This window comes from Barbus barbus, assembly GCF_936440315.1.
Source record: "Barbus barbus genome assembly, chromosome: 49".
Taxonomy (NCBI): domain Eukaryota; kingdom Metazoa; phylum Chordata; class Actinopteri; order Cypriniformes; family Cyprinidae; genus Barbus; species Barbus barbus.
The window spans coordinates 1,325,687-1,339,674 of record NC_136727.1 but is presented as its reverse complement, the minus strand read 5'-3'; the positions used below and the strand labels follow the sequence as shown (position 1 = coordinate 1,339,674).

The window sequence follows — 13,988 nt, the reverse complement described above, 5'->3', positions numbered from 1 at the left end:
CAGCCAGCTGTCCATTTTACAGATATGCAGAATTAGGTAACCCAAAATACATTTGGTTTTACATTGCATTACATTCATGCATTTGCCAGATGCTTTTATCCAAAGCAAGTTATAATGTATTTAAAGTAGGGGAGCACGGGCCACAACCTAACAGTGTTTGACTGTCTTAGTTTGTGTAAATCCACAGCCATGGGCTTCAGAGTATAATTTTTTAATACACTTTAATTTCACACTTGTCTAGTACAAATATGTTTCTTTGTTTCATAATTACAGTGTATATGTTTTTTGTTATTTACCTAAAAAGAATGGAAGTGAAATGTGACAACATGCCCCATAGGTGGGGTACATTGTAACATGTGAGGGGCATGTTGTAACATAACCATATGACAGCTTAAAATATTATCGGGTCAAATGAAAAATATACAAGACAAACTAAAATATTTTGTCAATAAAATAAAATCATTAACTTTTTCAAATAAAATAATGACGTTTTTTAAAAATGAAAAATTATCTAATTTTGGAGTTTGACACTGAACACATTGCAACCATGCTTGGGACGGCCCTGATCGCAACACAGCTACATATACAGTGCAGTTCAAAACAGTGTGTGCAGATGAATAAACACATTCATAAATGATCCCTCCACACACAGCTGTCATAGGACATGAGACACATAAACAAGCCAAAATGCTTTACATTTCTTGAAATAATCATTTCTGAACATTAAACATCGATTGTCAGTCTTCATTCACCTGCTTCTTGTGGCTTCTCATTAAAACTCATAAAAGTAAATGGTGTAAATTGCATGGCTAAAATCATAGAATAGCATAGTTTAATAATAGCAGGGCACATAGTAACGCAGTGTTATAACGTTCCCCATCTGCTAGTTAGCGAAGCATTACAAAACTATCTAAACTGATAAATAACAGATTGGAGATTAAAATAATAGCAGATTTGTCTAATTTTAAATGAATACTAAAAACTGAGATGACAAAATTTACTTTAGCCAGAAATTTACTCCTACTTTGGTAGAATAAATATTCAGCGACATCTTCAAAAGACTTTTTAATTTTGGTGCACATTATTCTCTTTATAGTGTTGATATGGCAGCTAGTAAATACTGTAAATTTGGTTATGCTAGCATGTGTGGAAATATTTAAACCCTGTGTGTTACAACTAATCAATGTAAGTTTGTGCCCTGCGCTCCCCGACACATTTTATGAAGTTATTCATTCCCTGGGAATCAAACAGGGGCGGCGCTAGGGGTGGGCTAAGGGGGCTGAAGCCCTGAATGTTTTTATTACCATGCCTTGTGCACATAAAGATTGAGTTTTCATGCGCATTAAAATTATTTCTATTAAACCAGCACTTGAACAGCAAAATGCAGCTGCTTTAGGTATCTTTAACTTACTGTAGCCTATAAATTCATAATACCGATATCCCCATCTGACAAAATTAGATTACTGTTACCGTATAGCAACAAATATGTTTTTAGTCATGGTATTATAAGCACGGATTTTCTAGGACACACACACATTTAGAATGACTAGAAAATATAAACAGATTGGTTAGTATTTAATATGGTCTGTGGCAGACTTTACTAAGTGTCAGGGCAACAAAATACAATAAACAAGAAGTTAATATTAAGTGATTTAAATTGTGAAGAAAATATTGTCTTTTTGCTCTATTTCGCAAAAACGGTTCTAAACAAAGCCATGTTGTGCATCTCTTCACACAACAGTGTTTCATTACTGAAAGAATTGACCTTTTTTTGAATGTCTTGAATCAGTGATTCGTTGATCCATTCATAAAAACAGTTAATCTTCGTTCCTGAATGAATCTGTAGTTTTTAATGAACTGATTGAATAAATGGCTCAGTCATTAAGACAGTGGCTTGCTTGTACTTATATTTGACTTGTATCCCGTGTTTTCTGATACATAAATTAATGTCTCTGGGCTAACCCCCAGAACCGCCCCTGGAATCAAAGCCATTAATTCAGCATTCTAGTACTTTGCTCTACTGATTGAGAATGCATTGTAAAAAAAATTTGAGATGTGATGGATTATCAACTAATCATGTACTTTCCCTTGTAGGTGCGTTCAGATGTAGTATATAACGTTTTTATTAACATCAAAGTGCATACAGCACCAAGTTTGACAGTTGAGGCAAATTCTATAAACACTGCTTTAAAAAAAATTATGCTTTTTTTTTCTTGTGCTTGCAGGTTCATTCAGACAGTAAATCTTTGTGGCACCAAATTCTTTGAAAGTCACAGATCAGCTGGAATTCTGGAAAGAGGGTGCAAAGAAAAAGGATCTGCCTGAATCCGATCCTGCTGTTTCTCATCGGAGAGCTTGTTAACTTTGACGGTCAACATGACTGAAATTTAACACAACAACACAAACTCATTTTTACTGTATTATCTCATTTTATTAACACTACCAGTCAAAAGGTTTTGAACAATAAGGTTTTTAATGTTTTTAAAGAAGTAACTTATGCTCACCACGCTTGCATTTATTTGATCCAAAGTACAGCAAAACAGTAACATTTTTAAATATTTTTACTATTTAAAATAAATGTTTTCTATTTGAATATATTTTAAAATGTAATTTATTCCAGTCATAAAAGCTGAATTTTTACATCATCATTCCAGTCTTCAGTGTCACATGATCCTTTAGAAATAATTCTAATATTATGATTTGCTGCTCAAAAAAACTTATTATTATTATTATGTTGAAAACAGCCAAGTCTAATTTTTTCATGTTTACTTGATGAATAGAAAGTTCAGAAGAGCAGCATTTATCTGAAATAGAAATCTTTTGTAATTAATGTCTTTATCTTTAATTTAAAGTATCCTTGTTAACTAAAATTAGTAATTTCTATACCCCACCCCCAAAAATGTTTTAATCCAAGCTATTTTGAATGGTATAGTGTATAATGTTACAAAATCTTTTTATTTCAGATCAATTTTGGATCTTTCTATTCATCAAAGAATCCTGAAAAATGTACTCAACGGTTTTAAATATTTATGATGATGATGATAATAATAATAATAATAAATGTTTATCAGCATACCTAATCCAAAATGCCGCTGCAAGATTAATCTTTAATAAACCGAAAAGATCGTACGTCACACCTCTGTTCATCAATTTGGGCTGGCTACCTATAGCTGTTCGCATAAAATTCAAGGCGTTGATGTTTGCCTACAAAGCCACCTCTGGCTCTGCATTCCTTTACCTAATTCAGTACTTCAGATCTATGTACCTTCTAGAAGCTTGCATTCTGCAAGTGAACGACGCATTATTGTTATTATCACTTTCACAGACTTTTTCATTAACTGTTCCCTCCTGGTGGAATGAACTCAATCCATGCAGCTGAGTCCTTAGCCATCTTCAAAAAACGGCTAAAAACACATCTCTTCCATCTTTATTTGACCCTATAACTCTATCACTCTCTATTCTAATTCTATTTTAGCTATGTCATTTTTTTTATTTAAATTTTTTCTTTAAAAATGAACACTAGCTTTTTATATTCTATCTACTTAAAAAAAAAAATCTGTATTCTATCTACTTGTTTTCTTAAAAAAAAACACCTTGCTATGTGTACTGCATTAGGCTAACTGAGACTTGGCATATGGCTTGCATGTTGTTGCTCTTTTGTTGGTTTTGATTGCTTCTATTGTCCTCTTTTGTAAGTCGCTTTGGATAAAAGCATCTGCTAAATAACTAAATTTAAATGTATTAGAATGATTTCTGAAGGATCATGTGACACTGAAGACTGGACTAATGATGCTGAAAATTTAGCTTTGATCACAGAAATAAATTATATTTTAAATATATTCAAATAGAAAGCTGTTATTTTAAATAGTAAATATATTTCACAGTATTACTGCTTTTGCTGTATTTTGGATCAAAGAAATGCAGGCTTGGTGAGCAGAAGAGAATTCTTTAAAAACATCAAAAATCTTACTGTTCAAAAACTTCTGACTGTTAGTGTACTTGCTTGTTTTTGATTTTCAATATGTGTATGTTTTGTCATGATACAAAGTGCCCAGGGGGCTGTGGTGATGCCCTTTTTTCAGCTAGTTCATCCTAGAGACCATGACTTGTCATTTGTACTTTTAAAAAGAAAATGTTCAACAATTAAAAAGAATATTATCAGAACTAATGCTCATGAGTTATTGTGATTTTTATGGAGTGGTAAAAATCATGTATTACAGTGCTGTACCACAATTTGATTGTTTTTTTACTGGTAAAAAATGTTTAAACTACATGAAAATAAACACTACAGCACTTGATACTGTAAATGAAAATACGATAATAATACTGTAAATGAAAATACAGTAATTATACTGTAAATGAAAATACAGTGATAATACTGTAAATGAAAATACGGTAATAATACTGTAAATGAAAATACAGTAAAGCCATTATTATACTGTAAATGCAATTACAGTAATAATACTGTAAACCTTTTTACAGTATTTTACTGGCATCCAGCTGCCAGTAAGTTACTGTAAAATTTACAGCAATCTTTTTACAGTGTAGGAGAATTGCTCTTGAAGGAATCCCAAACAACATGTGCTGATGTAGGTTTTTTTAAGGTTTTCTGACCCCGAGACTCAACTATTTTCTGCAATTCTCCAGCTGTGGTCCTTGGAGAATAGGGATGTGCATCTCCATAACTGATACATTGAAGATACATCTGAAGCAGCTAGCGATGCGATTCACCTCTATTACGATGCAGTGCGATTCAATTCAACACAATGCGATTCGATGCAATGGAAAAACTATGATCGCTTTTATTTCTTTGGTACAGACAGACAGCAAATCATAAATTAACTTGTGTCTTCTGACTTTTAACACCTCGAGGCCTGTTTCATAAAACAAGTTTACCAAATAGGCTAGGCTTATATCAGTTAGTCTGACTCACTGTCAATTTTTTTGTTTCCATAAAGAAAATTTAACAAAGATCTACCTCAGACACTGTGGCCATGCAGCCTTTCTCTCTGGTTTATAACAGCTGTACCTTTTATAGTTCGAACAGATAGCATTAGAACATCACAATCTAGCATTGCTCTTTAAAGCATTAGCAGTCACTAAACAAAGTTAAAATCACTAAATTAAAACTACATTTGAACTGCTATAAGAACCACACATTAACTCATCTGAGCTAAGTAATTAGGACTGTATTAGCATACATTTTATTTACCCATTACAATAGTCCCTTTCCAGTTACTGCTATCATAAAATGCATATTTAGCATATTTTGCGCTCCTATTTTAGTGCGCATGAGCGCAGCAGTGCTCGTCCACTCGCGTAAGCCCACTCCTGACAGCAAAATGGATATATTTGCATGACTTTCTAATATTTACAGATGAAAAATATACTCGTGACATGTCACTTATGCACTGAGGAAAACAAAACGTCTCAAATGCATTAAACAGCACAAATATATTCGCTGTTTGCCATGGTGGATCGGTTTGATCCATGATCGACATTAAGGGCTGCTTAAGAATAAACGTGACAAAAAACGCACAAATTAGTTAGATTGTGTGAACTTACATTGTCCTTTATAACCGATTTAGCCCCGATTGATTGTTAGGTTATTTCAAGTCAGGTTTTGGACTTTAATCCCTGCTTTTAATCCCCTCAGGTCTCTGTAGTGTTGTTGTGATTCGTCATATTCACGCGCAGCGGTGATGAGAGAATGCACTTGAGAAACAGTTTCGAGAGGAGAAATCTACATATAAAATATTGGTCACTTTTTAAACAACAAAAGTGTAGCGCATCCACAGGTGCTGGTCATAAAACTAGAATATCATGAAAAAGTTGATTTCAGTAATACCATTCAAAAAGTGAAACTTGTATATTAGATTCATTCATTACACACAGACTGATATATTTCAAATGTTTATTTACTTTAATTTTGATGATTATAACTGACAACTAATGAATGTCCCAAATTCAGTTTCTCAGAAAATTTGAATATTGTGAAAATATTGAAGACCCCCTGGTGCCACACTCTAATCAGCTAATTAACTCAAAACACCTGCAAAAGCCTTTAAATGGTCTCTCAGTCTAGTTCTGTAGGCTACACAATCATGGGGAAGACTGCTGACTTGACAGTTGTCCAAAAGACGAGCATTGACACCTTGCACAAGGAGGGCAAGACACAAAAGGTCATTGCTAAAGAGGCTGGCTGTTCACAGAGCTCTGTGTCCAAGCACATTAATAGAGAGGCGAAGGGAAGGACAAGATATGGTAGAAAAAAGTGTACTAGCAATAGGGATAACCGCACCCTGGAGAGGATTGTGAAACAAAACCCATTCAAAAATGTGGGGGAGATTCACAAAGAGTGGACTGCAGCTGGAGTCAGTGCTTCAAGAACCACTACGCACAGACGTATGCAAGACATGGGTTTCAGCTGTCGCATTCCTTGTGTCAAGCCACTCTTGAACAAGAGACAGCGTCAGAAGCATCTTGACTGGACTGCTGCTGAGTGGTCCAAAGTTATGTTCTCTGATGAAAGTACATTTTGCATTTCCTTTGGAAATCAAGGTCCCAGAGTCTGGTCTGATGCTGGAGTTTGTGCTAAAGGAGCCCCGACAAAGTATTGAGTGCATAATTGAACATACTTTAAAGAGCTTGAACTTTTCTGCTTTGCAAATCCTTTTTTTGATTGATCTTAGGAAATATTCTAATATTTTGAGATACTGGATTTTGACTTTCATGAGCTGTAAGCTCTAATCATCAAAATTAAAACAAAAAAACTTTTGAAATGTCTTTACATGTAAATGAATCTAAAACATATATGAAAGTTTCACTTTAAATAAGTTACAAAAAAATGTATATTGTAATTTTTTGAGATGTATCTGTAGATCAACACATTATTGTGTCATGTTTGGGGAGGATGCGGTGTCAGACCTGAAAATGCTGGATCTGAAGATAATCTATTTACTGTGAATTTTTTTAGTATGCTTCTGTAGAGAAGATGATCGACTGAAACTCTCCCCGCATGCAGTGCAGTGATATGGTTTCTCTCCCGTATGAACTCTCATGTGCACCTTATGTTGATCTTTATGTCTGAAACTCTTCCCACACTGATCACATGTGTACGGTTTCTCTCCAGTGTGGATCTTCTCATGTCTTTTCAGGGTTTCTGATTGATTGAATCTCTTGTTGCAGTGTGAACACATGTAAGGTTTCTCTCCAGTGTGGATCCTCTCGTGCTGTTTCAATTCTGTAGCAGTAATAAAAGTCTTCTCACACTCAAAGCACATATAATCTCTCACACCAGTGTGTATCTTCTGATGAACTTTTAAATTCTGCAGATGTGAAAAACTCTTTCCACATACAGAACATGAATGTGGTTTCTCCTTTGAATGAATTTCCAGGTGACTCTTCAGGCTTGAAGACCACAAAAATGTTTTGCCGCATTGATCACATTCATGCAGTTTCTCTCCAGTGTGGATGACCATGTGTCCCTTCAGCTTTGCTGATTGGGCAAAACTCTTCCCGCACTGATCACATGTAAATGGTTTCTCTCCAGTGTGGATGCTCATGTGATTCTTAAGTTGAGCTTTTTGTCTGAAACTCTTCCCGCACTGATCACATGTGTAAGGTTTCTCTCCACTGTGGATCCTCTCATGTGCTTTCAGGGTTTCTGAATGACTGAATCTCTTGTTGCAGTGTGAACACTTGTAAGGTTTCTCTCCAGTGTGGATCCTCTCGTGCCGTTTCAAATGTTGAGATGTAATAAAAGTCTTCTCGCACTCAAAGCACATATATTCTCTCACACCAGTGTGTATCTTCTGATGTGCTTTTAAATTCTGCAGCAGTGAAAAACTCTTTCCACACAAAGAACATGAATGTCGTTTCTCCTCTGAATGAACTTTCAGGTGACTCTTCAGGGCTGAAGCCCACAAAAATGTTTTTCCACACTGATCACATGTGAACAATTTCTCTCCCGCATGAACTCTCATGTGAATCTTGAGACTCTGTTTGTGTTTCAAACTCTTTCCACACTGAGTGCAGGTGAAAGATTTCTCATCGCTTATTTTCTTTAAATCGTTCTGTTTGGTTTGAGAGCAACTCAAAGGTTTTTCTCCAGTTTTGACATGTTTCTCCTCCTCTTCTCTCAGTTCTTCAATCTCCTCATTTTCTTCAGTCAGTTCTGAAATTAAAGTAAAATGTTCAGTAAATCACAGAGATTTTCCATGAATGAGGTACATTGATCTTCCTATTATTATGTTTAAAACATTATAGGAACAACTCTTATGTTTCTATAGTGAGAAATATTAAATATATGAAATCAACTCCACAAGTTTATAGAAAGTGCTCTTATTCTTTACTGCTTCAACTATATTATTGCACAGATCTATATATATTTTTTTCTATTACAACAAATCAAAATCTGACAATCTGCTTGAAGCTTTATAACCTTATTTTTCCTCAGCCTCATTGATGAAGGATGAAGAATAAACACCAACCTGTTTGTTCTTCAGTGTGTTTCATTCTGCAGGGTTCTGGATCTCTCATGTTCTCTCTGTCCTTCAATAAACTCTGTCTCTGCAGATTTCACTTCTTCCTGATGCTCTGATGCTCGTCTTCACTTGTAGACTGATGAGAATATTCCAGCATTTATTGCTGAACTGCAGTGGGAGGAGCTTCCCTGAAGGTGTGATTGTTGTGGGAGGGGCTTCCCTGAAGGTGTGACTGTTGTGGGAGGGGCTTCACTGAAGGTGTGACTGTTGTGGGAGGAGCTTCACTGAAGGTGTGATTGTTGTGGGAGGGGCTTCCCTGAAGGTGTGACTGTTGTGGGAGGGGCTTCATTGAAGGTGTGACTGTTGTGGGAGGGGCTTCACTGAAGGTGTGACTGTTGTGGGAGGAGCTTCACTGAAGGTGTGATTGTGATCGCTGTACAGTAAGAGGAGCAGATCTGTCAAAAACAAATAAATGACTTTAAAAAAACTTCAATGAAAAGTAACCAAAATAAGCAATGTAAGAATATAGAAAAGAAGAAACTAACATACAGATCAGTTTAAGAAACACTAATCTATTAATTGACACTAACATTACAAATAGTTTTTGTTTATTGTGTTTTCTATGAAACATGGTTTATCACAGAATGAATAGATGCTGTTATGATAATTACATCTTGTAATGTCACAGTAGCTGGTCGTGTCGTTTGCTTAAGTCTGTTGACAGCAATGAAGTGAGCTTAATGTGACAATTTACGGATCTGAAGTCATCAGAATAACAGAAAACAGGATCTATTGACATGTAAAGATGTTTTCTGTCATCATGCTGATATGTTCAAGTGTTAATTTGTACATTATTATTTATTTTTTTTCTTTTATTATCCCTGTCATTCTGTTGCACTGTGGAGCTTCTGTCACTAAAACAATTCCTCGTATGTGCAAACATACCTGGCAATAAAGCTCATTCTGATTCTGATTTTTAATAGGTGGTTTTAGTTAGTTATTTAATGCTGTAAAAACAGGTGATTGACAGTTTCTCTGAGTGAAGTAAGCGAAGCACCATTTACACATGTACATAACAATAAATGAATACCGTAATACAAAACAAAATCTTTAACTGTTATAATAGCTTTAAGATACTTGGGAGATGAAAAAGTTGGATATACTGTGGAACCTCTTTTTAAAAACAATAAATAAAGGATTTTGATGGGTGAATTTACTGCAGTGTATATGAGATTTAGCAGGAAGTAATAGGTTAATCATAAAATATTTATTTATTTGATCTTTTTGTATATTAAAGAAGCCAAACAGTACATCCTTAAAAGAGTCATAAACTGCCTTTATTATTATTATTATTATACTGTTCTCTGAGACCCACTTATAATGTTATAATATATTTTCTGTCCTGCTTTCTCAGCAGAACCTCTGTTTATAGGCGGATTGTAGACACGCCCACTGCTGTGATTGGCTGACAGCGTACACTCGTTCCTCATAGTGATTTAGGTTTAAAACACATAAATAACTCCGTACATATCAAATACACGTATAGCAATAGTGACCACGTAATGAAAACAGTCACTGTCTGATCCAGTAGCACAGCATAGTCTTTTAGTTTCAATCTCTTAGAAAATCCCAAGTCGAATTGTGTCACTCCGGTTATTAAAGTAACCTTCCCTGAGAAAAGAGAACATCTGTAAACGAATCCGCGGTAAAAATGAAGTAAACAAAGGACTGAGTTCTTACTGATGCGGTCTGGAACTTCATTAAAATAAAGTTCATCCACTCTTTCCTAACGCTGGGATCAGAAGGAAGGTTTTTTCCACAAACTGGCACTGGATAGCGTCCTGTTGTTTTCAGAGCCGTCTTTTTTGGTTTCTTCTCTAGACCTGCATTCGCCTCTCTCTGGTAAACACCGCATGCTTGAATCGGTGGGCGGGGCTACTTCTGCGGAGGCGGTGCTTAATCTATTACATCATACATAGGAACGTTCCAAAAGATGTAGTTTTGGCAAACTGGCTTCAATGTAAGCTGTTTTTAGACAAACAACAAAGTTTTCAGTTCTGAAACTGGCAGGGTGTTACATATAGCGCAATAACCTCTTTTATATGTCAAAAGATCAAGGCAATTTTGGTTTCTCAGTTCATCACCGCTTTAGAAAACAAAGAGAAACCCTCCAGCACATTGTGATTGATAACATTAGAGAATTAAATTCAAGATAGCCGTGTGTGAGGACAATCCCGGAAGATATGTGCATCAGTTTCATTAGGGTCACCAAGTCAAGTCAAGTCACCTTTATTTATATAGCGCTTTAACAATACAGATTGTGTCAAAGCAATTGCACAATATCAAAATAGTGTGTCAATACTATAAAATGACAAGATTAAACAGACATTTTCAGTTTAAGTCATTTCATTATTGAATTCAGTGATGTCATCGTCCAGCTCAGTTCAGTTTAAATAGTGTCTGTGCAATCAAGTCAATGATATCACTGGAAATGATGTGTCCCCAACTAAGCAAGCCAGAGGCGACAGCAGCAAGGAACCAAAACTCCATCGGTGACAGAATGGAGAAAAAAACCTTGTGAGAAACTCAGTCGGGAGTCCAGTTTTCCTCTGACCAGACGAACCAGCAGTTCAATTCCAACTGCAGCAAGTCACAGCTTGTATCTATATCTGATTTAAACCTTTTCAAAAACACTTTAGCTGGGTCAAATCTGTGTAACGATTTGAATGAGATTTCTCTAAACTTGTTAGTTATTATATATTTCTAAGGCAGTATCCATACTTTGTTCCAGTCAATATGATCAACCACAATCTCCCAATAAGACACCACATACGGAGTTGTTACAAGCTGCTTTTGAAAAAGTGTTGTAATCTTACAGTTACGTGATGAAGGATGTAACAAAAAGCATAGTTTTCCTACTGGGGTTTCAAATGGGTCTAAAGAAATAGGTAATGTGCTGGATAACTGCTTTGAATATATTAAATGTAATTTATTGCTGTGATCAACGTTGAATTTTCAGCATACATAATCCTTCAGAAATCATTCTAATATGCTGATTTGCTGCTCAAGAATTTATTATTATTAATAACAATATATATATATATATATTTTTTTTTTCATAACAATTGTTTGAGTTTTATTTTTTGGAACAGTAGTACAAAACAATAAGCAACTGTACAAATTTTAAACACACCCCAACCCATCCCACCCCTAGGTAGACTTTTTTTTTTAATTATTATTAACAATATTTTTAAAACACAAGTAAAAAAAAATTTCAGGATTCTTTTAATGAATAGAAAGATCCAAAGATCAGCATTTATCTGAAATAAAAAGCTTTTGTAACAGTATACACTATATAACCATTCAAAAGCTTGGAGTTAGTATAATTTTTGGGAAAAATAAATTATAGAAATTGATCATTTTATTTAGCAAGGATGCTTTAAATTAATCAAAAGTGATGATAAAGACATTTATAATTTTACAAAAGATTTATATTTCAGATAAATGCTGTTCGTCTGACCTTTCTATTCATCAAAGAAACCTGAAAAAATTCGACTCTTATCTATTATGTTTTTGACATAATAATAATAATAATAATAATAATAATAAAGGTGTTTTGAGCAGCAAATCAGAATTTTAGAACGATTTCTGAAGGATCATGTGACTGGAGTAAAGGTGCTAAAAATTCAGCTTTGAAATAATTAAATTACATTTTAATATATATTTAAATAGAAAGCAGTTATTTTAAAGAGTAAAAATATTTCACAATAGTTTACACACACAAGGAATTTGTCTTGGTGTTAGGAGCTTCCAGTACAGAAGTATTTTATTTGTCACATACACAATTATACAGAGTATAACCAGCAGTGAAATGTAAGTAACATACATAAGACAGTAAGACAACATATAATTAAGGTAATAAAAACACTAATAATGAAGAGAATAGACAATAAATTATAAATAACAACAGTAATAAAAATACAAATATCTGTAGTGTCGACCAGAGGGCAACAGTACAAAGAGAGAGTGAGCTGGGTGTGAGGGTCCAGAGTGACTTTCTTAGCCTTTTTCCTCACTCTGGAGATATAAAGATCTTGGAGGCTGGGTAGAGAGGCACCGATAATCCTCTCAGCATTCCTGACTGTCCGTTGTAGTCTGCTGATGTCTGTTTTGGTAGCTGAGCTGATGAACACAGGACAGACTCGATGATGGCAGAGTAGAATTGTTTCAGTAAGTCCTGTGGCAGGTTGAACTTCCTCAGCTGGCGAAGGAAATACAGCCTCTGCTGGGTCTTTTTCACAATAGAGTCAATATGATAGCTGCTATCTGTCTAGGAAGCTGGTGATCCACTGACAGATGGAGGAGGGCACAGAGAGCTGTGTGAGTTTGTCTGAGAGAAGGTCAGGCATGATGGTATTGAAGGCCGAGCTGAAGTCCACAAATAAGATCCTTGCGTAAGTCCCAGGTTTGTCAAGGTGTTGCAGGATGTAATGCAGTCCCATATTGACAGCTAGACCTGTTTGCTCTGTAGGCAAACTGAAGAGAATCCAGCAAGGGTCCAGTGATGTCCTTCAGGTCGGCCAGGACCAGTCGCTCAAATTACTTTAGGTTTATACAGAAGAGATATTATTCCACACTGAGTGCAGGTGAAACTTTTCTTGTCTCTTCTTTTCAGTAAAGAAATACTTTCAGTCTGTGACCAAGTTTTTTCTACAATTTTGACACGATGATGTTTCTCCTCCATCAGGTCTGAAATTGAATAAGCAATTGGGCTGTCAATTTAACGTCTTAATTAAACTAATTAATTAAGTAAAACAATTAAGCGTTAAAATCATGAACACAATTAATAGTAGAGTAGTATGCTACAGTGTTGTCACATGACAAACAGGCTACATTAATTCAGATCAGCTGTCGAGGTTGTTACGTGTGCTAACCTTTTCTTTTAAAGCATTCTTCCTGATGGTTTGATGCTTGTCTTCATTGGAATATTCCAGCATTTATTGGTGAACTGCACTGGCAGGAGCTTCACTAAAGGAGCAGATCTGCCAAAACCAAGACAAAATCAGTTACTTTTATGTTTTTATACTAATTCACACGTTTTAACCACATGCACTTATGTTCAGCTATCTACATCTACCTAGTAAAGTGTCCTGGAAGATAAAAAACTGCAAAGTGTTTCATACAAATTCACAAATTCTCTGTTTTATTATTTAATTATAATAACATATAGACAAAAAAAAAACTTAAAGCAAAAATTAAGTACAATAAAAAAATACCAAATATAAACAATGTACAAAGAACCTATCAATCGAGTTTAACTTAACAACTTGCTTTTGTTTATTGTTTTAGTTTTGTTTTATATGAAACATGGATAATCACAGATTAATGAAATAAATGCCGTTATGATACTTAACTATATCCTGTAATATCACAACAGGTGTCTATTGTGTGAATTGCTAAACTACATTTCATAGCAATAATGTAATTAGATCACCAACATAT

The 13,988-nt window shown here is 34.9% G+C and overlaps 1 protein-coding gene and 1 long non-coding RNA gene across 2 annotated transcripts in view; both read right to left on the bottom strand.

Moving 5' to 3' along the window:
* The window catches only part of LOC306867820, a 307,945-nt gene that overhangs the window by 199,931 nt on the left and 94,026 nt on the right, over window positions 1-13,988 (bottom strand). The window lies entirely within an intron of this gene.
* On the bottom strand, window positions 4,784-10,423 carry LOC306867815 (uncharacterized protein). The gene is made up of 3 exons (XM_079413710.1): window positions 10,227-10,423; window positions 8,493-8,941; window positions 4,784-8,176 (listed from the first exon to the last, which is right to left on the bottom strand). The coding sequence occupies exons 2-3, from the start codon at window positions 8,539-8,541 to the stop codon at window positions 6,954-6,956; spliced, it is 1,272 nt and encodes a 423-aa protein (XP_079269836.1). The 5' UTR covers window positions 8,542-8,941; window positions 10,227-10,423; the 3' UTR covers window positions 4,784-6,953.